Raw genomic sequence first — 18,853 nt, 5'->3', positions numbered from 1 at the left:
AGTACGGAAACTCATTTTGACTAGCCTGTGCTAAATCACAAATGAGAATCACCTGTGATAAATTATCAGTGGCCATGTGACATTAATTACCCAATGAATGATGACTTCGGTGTTTTAAAAGCCACATGTTATTCCCTGTTCATTTGTCACAATGGTAAAGACAAAGGAGCTGTTTGAGGACTTAAGAAGTACAAGATCTCCAAAGGGTATAAGACCATCTCTAAAGACCTTGGTCTCCCTGTTTCAACAGTGCACAATGTTATTAAGAAGTTTGCAAAGCATGAAGAACCTACCTGGATGTGGAAGAGGAAAATTGATGAGAGATGTCTTCGAAGGTTGGCGCGAATGGTGGAAAAAACATCATGTCAAACATCCAAAGACCTGAAGGTCAACCTGGAGCTGTCTGGGTTGTGGTTTCAAGTACCATATGGCGCACACTAAACCAAGCAGAGCTTCATGGGCAAAGGCCAAGACAGGCACCATTGCTGAAGAAAAGACATAAAAAGGGAACGACTCTGCTTTGCCAAAGAGGACAAACCACAATGCTTCTGGGAAAATGTTCTGTGGACAGATGAAACAAAAATATAGGTTTTTGGCAATGCACACCAACAGTTTGTTTATAGATGGCGCAATGACGCGTATAGGGAAATGAACACCCTACAGTTAAGCACTGAAGGATCCATAATGCTGTGGGGCTGTTTGCTACATCTGGTACTGGGGGGCTCGTCCATATAACAGGAATTGGAAGAATTACCAGAAGATTTTGGAGCAAAATATCCTACCCAGTGTAAGAACTTGGTTTGAGTCGAACATTATGGGTCCTCCAGCAAGACAAAGACCCAAAGAACACCATCCAAAAGCTCACAGGAATGGTTGAAAAGGAAGAAATTGACTTAAAATGGCCAGGAGTCCTGATCTCAATCCCATTGAAAATCTGTGGGGTGAGCTGAAATCTGCCACTGGGAAAAAGAACCTTGTAAACATTCAAAAGCTTGAACAAACTGCATATGAAGAGTGGGACAAAATACCAGCTGAGAAGTGCAAGAAGCTTATAGATGGCTACAAGAAGCGTTTGGAGGCTGTCATCACAGTGTAGTAATGCACATGACATTTTTTTCTGTTTATTCTTTAAAGTGACATGTAAGCTGTAAAACAATGTTCTACGTTATATTACTTTGGAACTCCAATTTTAAAATCCTGATAAAATAAATTTGGTACATTTCCATTATTTCTAAAAATATATTTATACAGGTTATGCAAAAAATGAATGGGGTGTCAATAATGGTGAGCGAATGTACTAGTATATGGTGGTTAACGCTGTCGCCTCACGGCAAGGTGGTCTGGGTTCGACTCTCGGTTCGCTCTGTGTGGACTGTGTTATCTTGATTGGTCACTCTACAAATTTCTCATTAGCACTGGCTATCTACACCTTTGTGGGTTTGTTTTGCTTTTTTCTTCTTGCAAATATTTTGTTTGTTCTTGTAAATATTCCAGACTTTCTAGAAAGTAAACAGTGATGTGATCCGGCTACACAAGTCGCATGTCTGGGTTGGTTAGGATTTAACAAAACTAGATAAGCGATTTTAAATGAGTAATCAATGCATTTGTCCAGCATAACACACGCACACACATTTATTAAGTGTTATTAAATATAGAGTGACTTTACAGAAACAACACTGGGCCACAGCTAGCAGGATCAGTGCGGGGAGATGTCTGCAACTTTTTTGTCCCAATATCGCCCTCTAAAGTGAAGTTGGTGCTGTCACTCAGGCGTGATGCCCCGCCCACACAAACACTTCCGGAAAACTCAACACTTTCTCACCTGCTTCACGATTTAGCGAAAATCAGGAGTTTATTTATGGACTGACTGTGTGTTCACTGCGACAGGATAGAGCTAAACGGTGAGCTTCATCCGTACAGTACTAGTTTAACGAGTAACGTCTTTGCCGTGCACACGCACACACGTACGCGCACACGCACACGCACACACACACTGCGCCAGCACCCGCTCGCTTTAACCACCCGAGCTGTGGTCTGTAGTTAACGCCGTAATGTGTCTGCCCTGGTACTGTAATGTCGGGCGGGCGGCGAGGGTCAGATGTGTCGGGCGGTGAGGGGCAGGTGTGTCGGTGCCGCCACATCGAGTAATTCCCCCGCCGCACAAGGCCGCACAGGCCAGTTAGCGCGCAGCTAAGTAGCTAATGAGTAAAAGGTCAGTTATAACGGCACAGGAGCTAACGGTCCTGTCTGTCCAGGGGTTAGGAACATCACTAATATTCATTCATAAAGTTTAGTTCACCACAAATCAATCAGCTAGCGAAATATTTTCTAATGTTTTGGCGTTAACGAAGTTAGCTGGCTAGCCCAACTTGGCTAAGATGAGTTATTCACGCAGTGTTTAGGGAACTTCAGTGTAGTCATGTAGACAGTAATATCAGTAGTTTAGTAGTAGTAGTGCTGTCTGGATGAGGACAATGGCAGTAGTTTAGTAGTAGTGCTACCTGGATAAGGATAAATCAGCTAATTTAGTAGTAGTGCAGCCTAGATGAGGATAATATCAGTAGATTAGTAGTGCTGTCTGCATGAGGACAGTGTTAGTAGTTTAGTAGCTGTGCTGTCTGGATGAGGACAATGTCAGTAGTTTAGTTGTAGTGCTGCCTGGATTAGGATAATGTCAGTAGTTTAGTAGTAGTGCTGCCTGAATGAGGATATTGTCAGTAGATTAGTAGCCCAGTGCTGTCTGCCTGAGGACAATGTTAGTAGTTTATTAGTGCTGTCAGGATTAGGATAATGTCAGGAGTTTAGTAGCAATGCTGTCTGGATGAGGACAATGCCAGTAGTTTAGTAGTAATGCTGTCTGGCTGAGGACAATGTCAGTAGTTTAGTTGTAGTGCTGCCTGGATGAGGATAATGTCAGTAGTTTAATAGTAGTGCTGCCTAAATGAGGATATTTTCAGTAGATTAGTAGTAGCCCAGTGCTGTCTGCCTGAGGACAATGTTAGTAGATTAGTAGTAGTGCTGTTTGCATGAAGACAATGTTAGTAGTAGTGCTGTCTGGATGAGGACAATGTCAGTAGTTTAGTAGTAGTGCTGTCTGGATGAGGATAATGTCAGTAGTTTAGTAGTGGTGCTGTCTGGATGAGGAAAAGTTTTTGGTTGATATGTGTGCTGTGTGGATAAGAGTGTCCTGAGTTTAACAGCTAACATGCTATAACTTATCGACGTTAGCTGACCTAGATTATTTATTTCGAGACTGAATCATGTGGTCTAATTAACACATTGGAAACTACATTAAAACTATCAAAATACGACTTCAAATAATGTACCTAGTTAGTTGGTACATTTAGATGTACTAAAACAATCTTAGGTGATGAAAATGCTCACTAAAGTGAAAGTGGCACAGCCATTGCTAGCACAGTCAGTGGCCTGGTGCTAATTCCTCGATTTAATCTAATTATCTATTAATTATCTATTACTATATAATTAATTAATTATCCATCTTGTATAGGTAGTGGAAATAGTATCGCAACAAAAACGCATGTTTTGTGCTGGCGAATTAAAGCGGTTGTGATTATGCAAGCTGTGCATGAGCAGCTAATGGTGGTGAGGAAGTGCTCGGGTTACTCCGCCCAGTCTTGAGAAACTCGGGGCAGTCTGTGCCCAGCTGGGCTGGGTTCGGCGGTGCTGTGACTGTTTTACGGTCTGTGCGAGCGAGGCAGGTGTAATGCAGTACCATTACAACACGAACCTGCATGAATGCGCAACCAGGCAGAGAAAGTTTGAAATGCACTACATTTACAGTTCATTAATGCAGATGGTCACACTTGTTGTTGCAGAGTGTGTGCATTGAAGTCTGTCTGGCCCTGTAGGTCGTCAGAACTCGCATGAACTTTGCCATGTCTGATGGTGAAAACTGGCTCTCTTTTGTTTCTGTTTGGTTGGCAGACCTGACACTATTTGTCTATTTAAAATAATGTGTAAACAAATATGTCTGCTGCGGTTGGCAAAATTGGTTACCGAGTAATTCGAAGCCAAATTATAACCACTGGAAACCAAACCTGCCCCCTCTCTCCCTCTCTCTTCCTCACTACCTCTCTTTCCCTCACTTCCTCTCGCTCCCTCTCTCTTTCCCTCTCTACCTCCCTCCGTCCCTCACTCTCTTCCTCCTTTGTTACCTTGATCCCTATACCCTTGCTCACGTGGTCTGTGCAGGGGTGGAGATGGCGTTATGGATCCAGGCACAGCAGCTACAGGGTGATGCTCTGCACCAGATGCAAGCTCTCTATGGTCAGCACTTCCCCATAGAAGTGCGACATTACCTTGCTCAGTGGATTGAGTCGCAGCCCTGGTGAGTATTGGTGCAGTGTCACATTATCACAGAGATGTGTGTGAAGAGCCCAGGGCTGTGTGTACCATTCACAGGCATGCGTAAGACTGTGTGTGTGTGTGTACTGTGGTCAGGGATGCCATAGATGTAGAGAAACAGCAGGAGGAGTTTAAAGCCAAGCGTCTGCTGGACAGTCTCGTCCAGGAACTGCAGAGAAAAGCGGAGCATCAGATGGGAGAGGACGGTTTCCTCCTAAAGATCAAACTGGGACACTATGCTTCACAATTAAAGGTACAGCTCTCTCTCTCCTGTCTCTCTCTCCCCTGGCTCTCTTGCTCCCTCTCTCTCTACCTCACTCTATATCTATTTGTTTCTCCGCTTTATATTCATTTCAGTTTTTAATTCATGTTCGATTACATATTGCCATTTTATGTATATTAGTTAATTTTCTGTACATGTATTTCCTTGTTTTTATGGAAATTTGTTTACTTGTTTTTTGTTGTTTAAGAGCACGTATGACCCTTGTCCCATGGAACTGGTGCGATGTATTAAACACATCCTCTACACAGAACAGAGACTTGTACAGGAAGCTTCTAATGTGAGTGATGCATTCATAGCCACCTATCTGAGTGTCTCTAACCTCTCTCACACACACACACACACACACACACACACACACACACACACACACACACACACACACACACACACACACACACACACACACACACACACACACACACACACACACACACACACACACACACACACACAACATCCAGCAATCCATTTTTACAAGGTACAGCATTTAGATTGCAGACAGTGAGCCAGTGAACCAAAACATCTTTTACCCTGAAACCTAAAACCTTAATCCTAAAACCTAACTCTAAATACTAAGCCCTAACTTTTTTTATTTTGATTGTGTGCATCTTCTGGCCTTTGATTGGCAGGTCAGCACCTCAGGGGGCGGGCTGATGGATGGCACCCCTCAGAAATACCAACAGATCAACCAGGTTTTTGAAGAGCTGCGTGTGATGACACAAGATACTGAGAATGACCTGCGTAAACTCCAGCACAGCCAGGAATACTTCATCATACAGTACCAGGAGAGCCTGCGGATACAGGGTACACGCACACACACACACAGCCAGGAATACACTGTTGGACTTGATTTAGCTGATCTGTAAGATTGTGTTGGACCTGTGTTGTGCTGTGTGTAGCTCAGCTGAGCAGCGTGACAAGCTTACCCCCTGCAGAGCGTGTGCAGAGAGAGACGAGCCTGCAGAGCAGGAAGGCAACGCTGGAGGCTTGGCTGACCAGAGAGGCCAACACACTGCAGGAATACAGACAGGTACACACGTGATTATACACACACACACACACACACACACACACACACACACACACATACATACATGGTCACACATACATGGTCACACACACACACACACACACATACATACATGGTCACACACACATCTGGTCACACACGCACACACACATCTGGTCACACACGCATACACACATCTGGCCACACACACACACACACACACACACACACAACCTGTGAATGCACACATACACACAGGCATACACACACCCACATACAAGTACACATACATCTGGACGGACACACACACACACACACACACACACACACACACACACACACACCTCTGAATGTACACATTAGGGCTGTGACGATAGCCGCATTATCGCAACACTGCATCTGTGTACACGAGAGGAACAGTCCATTAAATAAATGGGGTTTGGGGGATGGGGGGGGGTGTGCGCGCTGGATTTTTGTGTGTGATTACCATATTTTCCGGAGTATATGCCGCTACTTTTTCACCCCACGATTTGAACGATGCGGCTTATAATGAGGTGTGGCCCGTCAGGGGTGGAGCAGAAAGTGAATCAGGTGGAAGGACAAAGTTGTAAATCAAAGAAGAAAGTGCTCATTGTCATTTAGCACATGCAAGCAGCAGGCACGGGAGAAATTTTTTCAAACCAACATGTTTGAAATTTTTTCAAACCCTCGTTTGCACACGCATAAAGACGCTACATATGATATTCGGCAATTACAGTGATTATTAGTTCATTGAGCACTCTAGTTTTGTCCTAAATAGATATTTAGACATAATACTGCTGTAATACTGTGAAGTCATGTGGTCAGAGGTGAACTTCGGTATAGCCAGTGTTTTATTTAAAATAATTAATACCCTTGAGCCAGTGTGGCTTTGGACATAGATAATGCCGTGCCGTTTGCTGTGATGGATAATTAAAGTCTAGCTCTTATTTATGCATAGAAATGTAAATCGACAATATAATCTGTAGCGTCTTTATGAGGATAAACGAGGGGAGTCGGAATTCAACACAACACCGGCAGAAAGCCTAATCTGTCGCACTTGAAATGCTACAGACACCGTTCAGAAACTAATCAGTTCAGTTAAATATATTCAGTTCAGTAGATATTTGTGGATTTTAGCCCGGTGCGGCTTATATAACATTTTCCAAAAAGAAAAGAAAAGACCTCCACTCCAGTCCCCAGGAGAGTCCGTGCGGACACTGAACTTGCGAGGTATTTGCAGGAGGAAGCCCTCGATTCGCATTCGGATCCACTTGCCTGGTGGCAGAAAAATCGAAATAGATTCCCTCTTCTGTCAAACAGCAGGCAACATTGCCACCTCGTTTAGATCGTCCCTTAAACCGGACAAAGTGAACATGTTGGTTTGTCTTGCAATGAACATGAAGACGGGAAAATAAGATATTTATAATTCCCGTCATTATTAACAATATTATGTCCATAATTTTTGCGTAAAGTATTTACCTTACAACGAATTAAGTTTTTGTTAATTAAAATGTGCATGTTTTTATTTATAAACTATAATTTATTTATTTTATTTTATTTTTTTAGGGTGCGGTTAACCGTTAAGAAAAAATCCATACCGTCACAGCCTTAGCACACAAACACACGGGCATACACACTAGGGGTGTATTCAACTAAGGATTTTCATAGTCGAATCTGATTCGTCAGCTTCCCCCTTTAGTCGACTAATTTAGTCGAATCAGGTTTATTTTTATTTTTTTTATTTAGAGCACCTTAAACGGGATCCCGTTTTTTCCTCTTCAAAGTAAACACCTAAAACACTCAGATAAATGAATAAACACGGTAGGTTGGCTTTATTCAGCTTTTATTTATTTACTTATTTGTTTTTTAATGAAACGTTAGAGAACATTAACCGTCAGTGCGCATTGCGCATATTGAATTGTCAGACAGGCATTGTGCAAAATATGCCTGCCTGAAAATATAAAGAAAATCGCCACACAACAGCAAAAAAATATAAGGAAAGGTTCAAGTAACAGAGTTTAAAAGCAAACAACAACAAAAAATGTTCATATGCCTACTTGCCGAGACGCACCGCGACGAGACGACACGACCGAAACAACAAACGGCTGAACTTTTTTTTTCGCCTTACGCATTTTAAGTGGTATGCCATGTTGGTTATTGTCGTGCGAAATGAAAGACGTTATCTGACATAACTTGCACTTTACTTTGTTTGATTCATCTTTATCTTTTTCAAAATACTTTTGAAGTTTTTTAGTAGCCATTATAATCTCGGCAGATGCTGCGTATTCTGTAGTGTGTTCAGCTCCGCTCGTTTGGATTGTGCAACTGCAGGGTGTGATTTATTAATGTGTAGTAAGGAAGATGCCTATTGTTAATGCGCAAACATCATTTAAAAATATTTATTAACCGGAATTAGGATGATTTTATTTTACAAAAGGCTATATATAACAAAAACAAAAACATTTCATGTGACAACTAATGCTTAGCTGCATCCTTGGGCACCCCACATTCAACTATGACGTTCATAGTCAAAGTGGAGACAAATTATGTTGCGGGCCAAATTATTTATCAACCGGCGGGCCGCATGTTGTGCACCCCTGCTTTAGAGTCTTGGTCCTCCCAACGTTTCTTCCTAATCCGTCTACGCACTTTTTTCTTGCCACTGTCGCCCCCTGGTTTGTTCATTATGGATCTGGACTCATGCACTTGTAAATTTGCTATGTGACAACATGTGTTGTAAAAAGCACAACACACACACACTTGCAGTCACATATACATACACACACATCTGGCCACACGTGTACACATGCACACACACACATTTGGTCACACACAGTTCTGGCCACACACATGTACTCATGCACATCCATCTATGATGCTTCAGTTAAGCTGTGGTGTTGTGGTGTGGTGTTGTGAGTAGTGATATGCGTGCGTGTGTGTGTGTGTGTGTGTGTGTGTGTGTGTGTGTGTGTGTGTGTGTGTGTGTGTGTGTGTGTGTAGGATTTAGCAGAGAAACAGCAGAGGACTATGGCCCTTTTGCGGAAGCAGCAGACAGTGATTGTGGATGATGAACTGATCCAGTGGAAGAGACGACAGCAGCTCGCAGGCAATGGGGGGCCATCAGAGGGCTCTCTGGACATACTGCAGTCCTGGTACAACACACACACACACACACACACACACACACACACACACACACACACACACACACATCAGAGGGCTCTCTGGACATACTGCAATCCTGGTAAAACACACATGCGCACACACACACACACACACACACACACACACACACACACACACACACACACACACACACACACACACACACACACACACACATCAGGGTGCTCTCTTGACATACTATAATCCTGGTAAAACACACACACATGCATGCATACACACACACATACATGTCGGAGGGCTCTCTGGACATCCTGCAATCCTGGTACAACACACATTCACGAGCGCATTCCCACGTGCAGTGTTATATGTCTAATGTGTTTTATAGAGGTTGTTGAGGTGGTTAGTCTGTGTAGTTCATTGGGCTGATTGCATAACCAAATGAACTAGGTCTGCAGGTAGATGTTCTCCACCAACACTGATTTTACTTTAACCAGTTTTCTTGCATGTTGAATACAATTCCTATTCTCTCTGTGTCTGGTACCTGTGTCTCAGGTGTGAGAAGCTGGCAGATATGATCTGGCAGAACAGGCAGCAGATTCGGCGTGTCGAACACCTCACGCAACAGCTGCCTATCCCTGGTCCTACGGAGGAGCTCCTCAAAGATCTCAACGCTACAGTCACGGACATCATATCAGCACTGGTTACCAGGTGAGCACCTACATCTGTGAGTGGATGACCCCTGGCTCAGTGGTTCTAGAGGTTCACCTGAGAGTCTGATGTTTAAGGTAATTCACGTTTTGTTTTCTTTGGGAATGTTATTGACCGTTTGATTTGGTCTAAATCTGTTTCTCACAGCACCTTCATCATAGAGAAGCAGCCTCCTCAGGTGTTGAAGACACAGACGAAGTTTGCAACGACGGTGCGCTTGCTAGTCGGGGGGAAGCTGAACGTGCACATGAACCCACCGCAGGTCAAAGCCACCATCATCAACGAACAGCAAGCCAAAGCACTGCTGAAGAATGAGAGCACCCGCAAGTGAGGCCCGTCCACACACCTATCTGGACCCTGTGTGTGTGTGTGTGTGTGTGTGTGTGTGTGTGTGTGTGTGTGTGTGTGCGTGTGCGTGTGTGCGTGTGCAGTAACAGTAGGGGAGAGATTCTTGATAATAGCTCTGTGTGTGTGTGCGTGTGCACGTATGTGTGTGCACGTGTGTGTGTATGCGTGTGTGTGTGAAGAGATTCTCAATAATAACTGTGTGTGTGTGTGTTTGTGTGTGCGTGTGCGTGTGCATGTGTGTGTGCATGCACAGTGACAGTAGTGGAGAGATTCTCAATAACAGTTGTGTGATGGAGTACCACCAGGCTACAGGCACTCTTGGTGCCCACTTCAGGAACATGGTGAGCTAACCATATATGCACACACTTCGTTTTCTAGATGTGATTATTCATTTGCTTAATATTATCTTGTTAATGTTATATATTTGAAGTATTTTAGAAGCTGTGATTGGATAGAATGTGTTTGAAGTGTTATGAATACCTAGTGTATATCTGATGTGTTATGAATACCTAGTGTACAGGTGCATCTCAATAAATTAGAACATCATCAAAAAGAGTTTTTTCTGTAATTGAATACAAAAAAGTGAAATGTATATATTACATAGATTCATGACACAGAGTGATCTATTTCAAGTGTTTATTTCTGTTAATAATGTTGATTATGGTTTATAGCCAACGAAAACCCAAAAGTTATTATCTCAGAACATATAAGACCAACTGAAAAAATGGTTATTAATTAGAGGGCTGCTTTTTGTCCATATTTGTGTGCACCCAACACGTGGTTGGGGCTCTAATTTTCCTAGATAGTGACTTTTGGGTTTTCAGTGGCTGTAAGCCTTAATCATCAAAATTAACAGAAACAAATGCCTGAAATATATCACTCTATTATGAATCTACATAATATATGCATTTCACTTTTTGTATTGAATTACTGAAATAAAAAAACTTTTTGATGACATTCTAATTTATTAAATCTTCTTTCCCCCTCTCTTCTCTCTCCTCCCTCTTGCAGTCTTTAAAACGTATCAAGCGTTCAGACAGACGTGGTGCCGAGTCTGTGACCGAGGAGAAGTTTACAGTTCTGTTTGAATCCCAGTTTAGTGTTGGAGGGAATGAGCTGGTGTTTCATGTCAAGGTGAAGTCTTGCCTATAAGAATAAAGTCGGTGTTGTCAGTTTTATTATAAGTTTTATAGTACACAATTTTAACTTCATTGAAAATGTATTTTCATAAATATTGCAGACGCTATCTCTGCCAGTTGTCGTCATTGTTCATGGTAGTCAGGACAACAATGCTACGGCAACCGTACTGTGGGACAACGCGTTTTCTGAGCCCGTGAGTAGACACCTGTGTATCTGCAGATTTCTGCAGAGAGACCTCTAAAAGACTTGGGTATGAAGATAACTTTTAATTTACATTAAAGTGAATAGGATATAACTAACAATATAACAAAATAAGATATAACTATCAAGTAAACAATACTTCTCTTAATGACACTGCTGTTAAAGTGTCTGTGATGTGTGTGGTCTAGCTGAACATGCTCAGCGGGAGACTCTGTTTTGCTGGTGTTGGATATTCATCAGTGAATTAACAACATGCAGTGTTGGTTTGGGCCGTTTTCATGTTTGCCCCGTGTGACCCTCAACAGGAAGGTGAACTAGCGAGTGTGTCACAGATGCGGGCGCTCTGAGCTGTGTCCTGTGGCCTCTCGTAGGGCCGCGTCCCGTTTGCTGTGCCTGATAAGGTGTCATGGCCGCAGCTGTGTGAAGCTCTCAACATGAAGTACAAGGCGGAGGTGCAGAGTGAGCGAGGCCTGTCGGAGGACAACCTGGTGTTCTTGGCGCAGAAGGCATTCAGCAGCTCCAGCAGTAACCCAGAAGAGTACAGAGGAATGACCATGACCTGGTCCCAGTTCAACCGGGTACGAAACTTTGGTTCCCCTGAGCCCAGTCAGTAGTAGTGTTACAGCGACACTCTGTACTAGCAGAGTATTGGAACAGGGATTAGGATTATTAGAATCTTACCATAGGACCATTAGAATGTAACCTAAATATAAGCGAGTACTGTGTGTGTTACTCATCCACGCTGCGTGTTACACTCATCCACGTTGCGTGTGTTACACTCATCTACGCTGCGTGTGTTACACTCATCCACGCTGCATGTGTTACACTCATCCACGCTGCGTGTGTTACACTCATCCCTGCTGCGTGTTACACTCATCCCTGCTGCGTGTTACACTCATCCCTGCTGCGTGTTACACTCATCCCTGCTGCGTGTTATACTCATTCCCGCTGCATGTTAGTCATCCCGCTGCGTGTGTTACACTGATCCCTGCTGCGTGTGTTACACTCTTCCCCGCTGTGTGTTACTCATCCCCGCTGCGTGTGTTACACTCAACCCTGCTGCATGTGTTACACTCATCCACGCTGCGTGTGTTACACTGATCCCTGCTGTGTGTGTTACACTCATCCCCGCTGCGTGTTACACTCATCCCCGCTGCGTGTTACACTCATCCCTGCTGCATGTTACACTCATCCCGTTGCGTGTGTTACACTGATCCCTGCTGCGTGTGTTACACTCTTCCTCGCTGTGTGTGTTACTCATCCCCGCTGCGTGTGTTACACTCAACCCTGCTGCATGTGTTACACTCATCCCCGCAGCGTTACACTCATCCTCGCAACGTGTTACACTCTACCCCGCTGCGTGTGTTACTCATCCATGTTGCGTGTTACTCATCCACGCTGCATGTTACACTCTTCCCCGCTGCATGTTACACTCATCCTTGTTGTGTGTTACACTCATCCCTGCTGCGTGTGTTACACTCATCCCCGCTGCATGCGTTACACTCTTCCCCGCTCTGTGTTTGCCTGCAAGAGGAGGAATTTATGCACGTATATATGCGAAGTTTGCCTTTGTTGCCTATGTTCTCATGCTTTACACACACTGTGTTGTGTGTGTGTGTTCTTGTCTTTTACTCTCTCATTTATTCTGGTTTCCTACAGGAGAGTTTACCAGGGCGGAACTTTACTTTTTGGCAGTGGTTTGATGGAGTGATTGAGCTCATGAAGAAGCACCTCAAAGCCCATTGGAATGATGGGTAAGACTCCCAGACTGATCTGTGTGTTCCTTAACTTCCGGAACCTGTGGAAGCATTTTTACAGTTTTCCTCTCTGGTTGTGTGTTGTGTGCATCTATATGTATGTGATTTTGTGTGTGTGTGTGTTGTAGGGCGATACTGGGCTTTCTGAATAAGCAGCAGGCACAGGACATGCTGCTGTCCAAACCCAACGGAACCTTCCTGCTGCGTTTCAGTGACTCTGAGATTGGGGGCATCACCATCGCCTGGGTTGCAGAGAACCCCAACAAAGCAGGTCAGAGGGGGTGTGTCTTTTGGGAGGGGGGGGGGGGGGGGTTCAGTGAGGGTGTCTATTCTGCCATTACAACCAAACTTGACTGTTTTGTCATTGTTTTCTTTTTTTCTTCTTCACATTCTGCAGGAGAGAGAATGGTGTGGAATCTGATGCCCTTCACCACTAAAGACTTCTCTATCCGCTCACTAGCTGACCGCATCAGTGACCTGAACCACCTGCTGTTCCTGTACCCGGACCGACCCAAAGACGAGATCTTCTCCCGCTACTGCACCCCTCCAAACTGTATGTTCCATGTTACATCTGATCCACGTTACCCCTGATCCACTGATCCACATTACCCCTGATCCACGTTACCCCATATATACTGCTCTGGTAAAGTACAGACACAAATCTGCTAACCTCAGTTCCTGTATAAGTGTGCACTGTGAGCTGAATGTGTGTGTATGTGTGTGTGGGGTCTTCAGTTGTAAACGTCTGGCATTCTTGTTGTGTTCTGACCAACACCACTGTTGTCATTGTGTTTCCCAGCTAAAGCAGTAGGAGACGGTTACGTGAAGCCAGAGATCAAGCAGGTGGTTAAAGTAGAGTAAGTACTCCTCACCCTGCTGGGTAGTGGGGTATAGGGGGGTGCCTGTTTTGCTGGGTGGTGTATGTGTATGTATAGGGGGGTATTGTGTATCTAGGTGGTGGGTTGTGTGTGTGTGTGTGTGTATGGGGGGGTATTGTGTATTTAGGTGGTGGGTGTGTATAAGGGGGTATTTTGTATCTATGTGGTGTGTATAGTGGTATGTGTGTATAGTCAAAAGGGTTTTGAATATGTTTCTCCCATCAGTTTTACTTCACCCAATCCTGAGCAGTCTCCTGGAAACCCCGCCTTCATTGACCACCACACTGCCTCGCCCACCGTCAGTCAGCAAAACAGTTTTGGAATCTACCCTCCAATGTAAATATTCATTCATTCATTAAAAAAATGCATGTTATGCTATAGCTGTGGCCTGTATGAATATTGAATGTGTGTATGTGTGTGTCATGTGCACGTGTGTAATGTGTGTAGCAGTGACCCGATGCTGGACGCAGATGGTGAGTTTGATCTGGACGAGACCATGGACATGGCCAGACAGGTGGAGGAGTTCCTGCGCCACCCCTCCGAACCACAGTGGACTGGGCAGCAGTCGTGACCTTTGACCCGAAGATCCATGACCTCTCACCATAACTACAGCAACACAAGGGGTTCCATTCCATTTTTTGTTGTTATTGTTTTTCTACAAAATGTGAAAGTTTGATAGCTTATTAACTTTTATATAATGACCTTGCAGTGTAATCATGACTGCTTCTTCTGCTTAATCTCTGCATAATAATTATGTACTTGATTTCTCTAGCCAAAAAAAGGATGGAATGATAAATTTTAAAAAAATCAAATACTGAAGACTTTATGATGGTGAATACTCACTAGATCACCCCCTTAAACCTAACCTAGCAATGCTGCTGTATGTCTGGGGCCAAGGCTCTGTGCTCATCTGAAGGCACATAACACTTAGCATGTTAGCATCTTTGCGTGTTAGCATCTTGGCGTGTTAGCATCTTGGCGTGTTAGCATCTTGTTGTGTTAGCATCTTGAAGTGTTAGCATCGTAGCGTGTTAACAGCTTAGCGTGTTAGCATCTCGCCATGTTAGCTCAGACAGCTGAAACGGCTGCTGTATATGGGATACACTGATGACCCGTCAGTCATGTACTCTGGTCCTTTACATGGATGAGCAGACAAGAGTGACAGAGCAGTTTGATTAACAAACAAGTTAAAAACATTACCAAACTAAGGAACACTGATTCATGGGTGAGACTTCCATCTGCTTAGTTTTGTAGACTCCATGTGCAGTGTGTGCAGCTGTTCGAGCAAGTGAAGATGCAGTGTGTGACCTTAGCCTGGCCACCCCAACTGGGGAGACCTGACGCAGCGTTGCCCCGACGCAGCGTTGCCCCGACGCAGCAGTTGCCCCGACGCAGCAGTTGCCCCGACGCAGCAGTTGCCCCGATGCATTTTCTGACGTTTGAGCATGTTCAGAAGTGTGTTTGATGTATAATGGTGAATTCATTACATGGTCCCAGGGTCAGAGGGCTGAGGTTAACCCTAATCCCAGGGTCAGAGGGCTGAGGTTAACCCTAATCCTAGGGTCAGAGGGCTATGGTTAACCCTAATCCTAGGGTCAGAGGGCTAAAGTTAACCCTAATTCTAGGGTCAGAGGGCTAAAGTTAACCCTAATCTTGGAGTCAGAGGGCTAAGGTTAAACCTAATCCTAGGGTCAGAGGGCTAAGGTTAAGGGCTGAGGTTAACCCTAGTCATAGGGTCAGAGGGCTGAGGTTAACCCTAATCATAGGGTCAGAGAGCTGAGGTTAACCCTAATCATTGGTGCATCGTTACTGTCCCACTGCCGTTTCAGTGATGGGCAAGTACCCATCGCTGCAGAATCAAAAGATCCAACTCTAGATCCAACTCCTCCCACCGTCCATAGTTTCTTTTGGTCGGTCCAGGGGGTGGGCGGAGCTGCATCTAATCCAACTCCTCCTACGTGTCGCTTACGTTTTCCGACCAGGAAATATAAATCCAATAAATTCACCCTTAAGTCTTCTACCGTTTAGAGATCAAAATGTTCTTTAAATGTTATTTAAATAACACAATACACGTTTTTTAAGTTTACAAGAGAACGTAAATGTGGACAGAAATAATGATCTGTGATTGCCAACATAATAAATTACAGTACATTTCTTAAATATGTACTATTTCATTTTTTTTACCATTAATAAAAATTACTTTTTTCGTTAGGACGGTGCACTTCAGGTGTGCAGAATGGACAGTGGTATTTACTGCAACAAGTAGTGCACTGCACAATTGAAAGTGTGTCCTTTTTTCAAAACCGTGATATGCATCTATAGATGGATGGAAAATATAAATAGCATTATATTAGTTGTGAAGTTTTTCAATAAACTGGTTAATGAGGATCATGGCCGTTACATGCACACACTACTGAATAACTCCCCTCGACGTGTCCATGCGGTACCGAACAGCACAACCAATACAAATTTTAAGTAACTACAGCAAACATGAATTAATTTAACAGTTTATGTCCAATATAAAGAACACAACATACATAAGTATTCAATACATCTGTATTCTGTTTAGCTAACCGCTCGTCTTCTGTTTAGCTAACCGCTCGTCACTTACTTAGACACCTAGATTAGATAAACTTAACAGTGGCTGTTCGTGCAAACAGAAATAGTCAGATTTAGTATAATCACCAAAAAAATTGGTTTATTATTAACCTACTTTCACATTCGTGATTGTTCACAAATGAACAGCAAGTGAGTAAATAAGAATAGCAATTTAGGATGACAACGGTGATTTGGAATGGCTGATCTGATACAATTCTGCGTAGTGCAATTACTTCAGACCAGTGAAAACACCACGGTGGGAGGAGTTGGATCTAAGATCCAGCTCCACCCCCTGGACTTTTGCTTCTGCAGCAACGGGTATCTCGTGATGGGTCACACGTGGCAGTAGTGGTGCGATAAACCAGCAGCTAACAGCAGAGGCTCCTGTGTCCTTCAACTGAAGACTTAACCCTCTTAACAACAGACATCTACACTTTCATGCTTGAAACTGCCAAGACAACAACCTTTACAACGCTTGGATTAAGTGGTCTTTGCCTCATTTTAGATTGTATATTTCAGTTTCATCCAAGATGGTCAATCTATGTAAGGAGCTAGTTAAAGTTTTTGTACCTGTGCAAATTCACTCACAGTATGTTCTGTCAGGCTTGGCCTTCTGTGGTGTGCTCGAGACTCATGGCATGCAATCACAACCTGGAGTGTCACTGCTCACACGTGCACTGTTCTTGAAAATGCACTATTCTTACACACACTGGGGATGTTGGTCTGTCATCATTGACTCCCTCCCTCCCTCTCTCTCTTTTTTTTTGCATCTTTCTGTGCCTTAATACAGATTCTTTATCATAAGGTAAAACCAAAGCCGAGGCTTCATGGCCTACTGAATTTGCCTTTCAGATGGAGCGCTCCATTCTGATGAAAACTAGATGTGTACTCCGTTCCCGCGGCAGGTACTGAGTGTTGGAGGGTCGTGGCTCTTCAGTCCAGCTGTGTTTCAGGCTCTCCTATGTGCTGCTACCTCTGTTCACACATGTATAAAATATACCAGCATGGCCTCAAATCCTGTGTGTTTGGGGATCAGTAAAGCCCCAGGTCTTTAAAATCATTTTAAGTCCTGCAGTGAAGCCCCCAGGACCAGTACAGATCTGCTCTCACAGGTTGTGCTCAGCGCTGCCCTGCTTGTCCAAGCTGCTCTGTTTTTAATGGTGCAGGCCTGAGAGGAGATGCAGGTTGGGGTCATGATTTAGGCTGAGCACTGCTACTGTGTGTCTTTAACGGTAACGTTAATCCTGAGAACTAGAACTGCAGGCACGTGTGACGTTAACTCACCCTGAGCACTGTAGGCGTCAACTCTAACCATAAGGACTGCAAGCATGTGTTTCACTCGTTAATGATGTCTAATTCCCTTCTCTTTGTTGTTTTGTAAGTTAATATATCGTAAATATCGTATTAGAAGTACCTGGTTATTCTGTTTGCATCTCATCATGTAGACAGTACAGCAGAGGTTACTGGGTCACTACGTCTTGTGTTCGTATCAGTCATAGCTTGGAGTTTCCTGTTGTTGGTTCCTGTGTTGGTCCCATGCTCACAGCCATAGGACACTGCAGTCCCCTTCACCCTAAGTGACCCTTCTAACGTCCTGTGCTAAATCTGTAATTCTGTGTGTGACATGAGGCACAGGAGAAGCTCCAATGGCCATAGAGCTGTTCGCTTGGACACTCTGAACATCAACTGCTTATGGGAATGATTTTGAGCTCTTAACTAATATGGTCCTGATGGGAGATGACAGGTCAGGCACTAAATGTAGAACAGAACTCAGGAAAACTTCTCAAAAGAGTATAGGGATGATAATAGAGGGAATGACCTAATTATATGTCATTTATGAGTCCCCCACACAAGAGTATTTTAATAGTATACGACTGCTATAACATGCTTTGATGTTTGTTTGTCCATGGTTATAGCTAAGAATGTCAAGTATCAAATGTGAATTTTAAATGGGCATATGGTTTGGTGGTTTTTCTTTAAAAAGCTGTTTATTAAAGGGCGTTTAGGTTCAGTAATGTGCACTGTGTTTGATGGACAGTATTTATGCTTCAGATGGCTGTTTTCTGCTTCCTAATCTTTTGTGAGTTTTGTCAGTCATTGCGAATTTGTCAGGTGTGGGACTATGTTCACGGAGGATAGTCCTGTTACTCTCATTACACACTCAACACAGTTCCCTGTACCAACACTCTGCTTTTACTGTCTGCTCCTGATTTGTCTTGTTTGATGTCAAGTGAATACTTGATGTATGTTGGGAGATGAAAAATAGTAATAAAGTTTTATATTTTAGCCATGTATGAATTTGATTTTTAATTGTAATGTTTTAAAGTTTTATGTCACTGGGGTATGAATGTTTGGTTTTAGTGGAACACCCTATGTCAATTTATCATATCCATTTTGTAAGTGCTTTCAACAAACCTAG

General features: G+C 43.6%; 1 protein-coding gene across 2 annotated transcripts; it reads left to right on the top strand.

Moving 5' to 3' along the window:
* The first annotated feature begins 1,769 nt into the window (after positions 1–1,769).
* On the top strand, positions 1,770–18,720 carry stat5b (signal transducer and activator of transcription 5b). Of its 2 annotated transcripts, none has more exons than XM_077000868.1 (19): positions 1,770–1,901; positions 4,213–4,348; positions 4,462–4,618; positions 4,836–4,925; positions 5,278–5,452; positions 5,548–5,678; positions 8,679–8,830; positions 9,357–9,512; positions 9,660–9,839; positions 10,114–10,201; positions 10,872–10,994; positions 11,101–11,193; positions 11,573–11,779; positions 12,861–12,955; positions 13,087–13,229; positions 13,356–13,511; positions 13,758–13,815; positions 14,062–14,172; positions 14,287–18,720. In XM_077000868.1, the coding sequence occupies exons 2-19, from the start codon at positions 4,221–4,223 to the stop codon at positions 14,405–14,407; spliced, it is 2,364 nt and encodes a 787-aa protein (XP_076856983.1). In that variant the 5' UTR covers positions 1,770–1,901; positions 4,213–4,220; the 3' UTR covers positions 14,408–18,720. The 2 variants fall into 2 exon arrangements, with proteins under 2 accessions (XP_076856983.1, XP_076856982.1); XM_077000867.1 differs by having other exon boundaries at positions 14,284–18,720.
* Positions 18,721–18,853: the final 133 nt, after the last annotated feature.

The sequence above is a fragment of the Brachyhypopomus gauderio genome, chromosome 3 (assembly GCF_052324685.1).
Source record: "Brachyhypopomus gauderio isolate BG-103 chromosome 3, BGAUD_0.2, whole genome shotgun sequence".
Classification (NCBI taxonomy): domain Eukaryota; kingdom Metazoa; phylum Chordata; class Actinopteri; order Gymnotiformes; family Hypopomidae; genus Brachyhypopomus; species Brachyhypopomus gauderio.
This window is presented reverse-complemented; position numbering and strand designations above follow the sequence as displayed.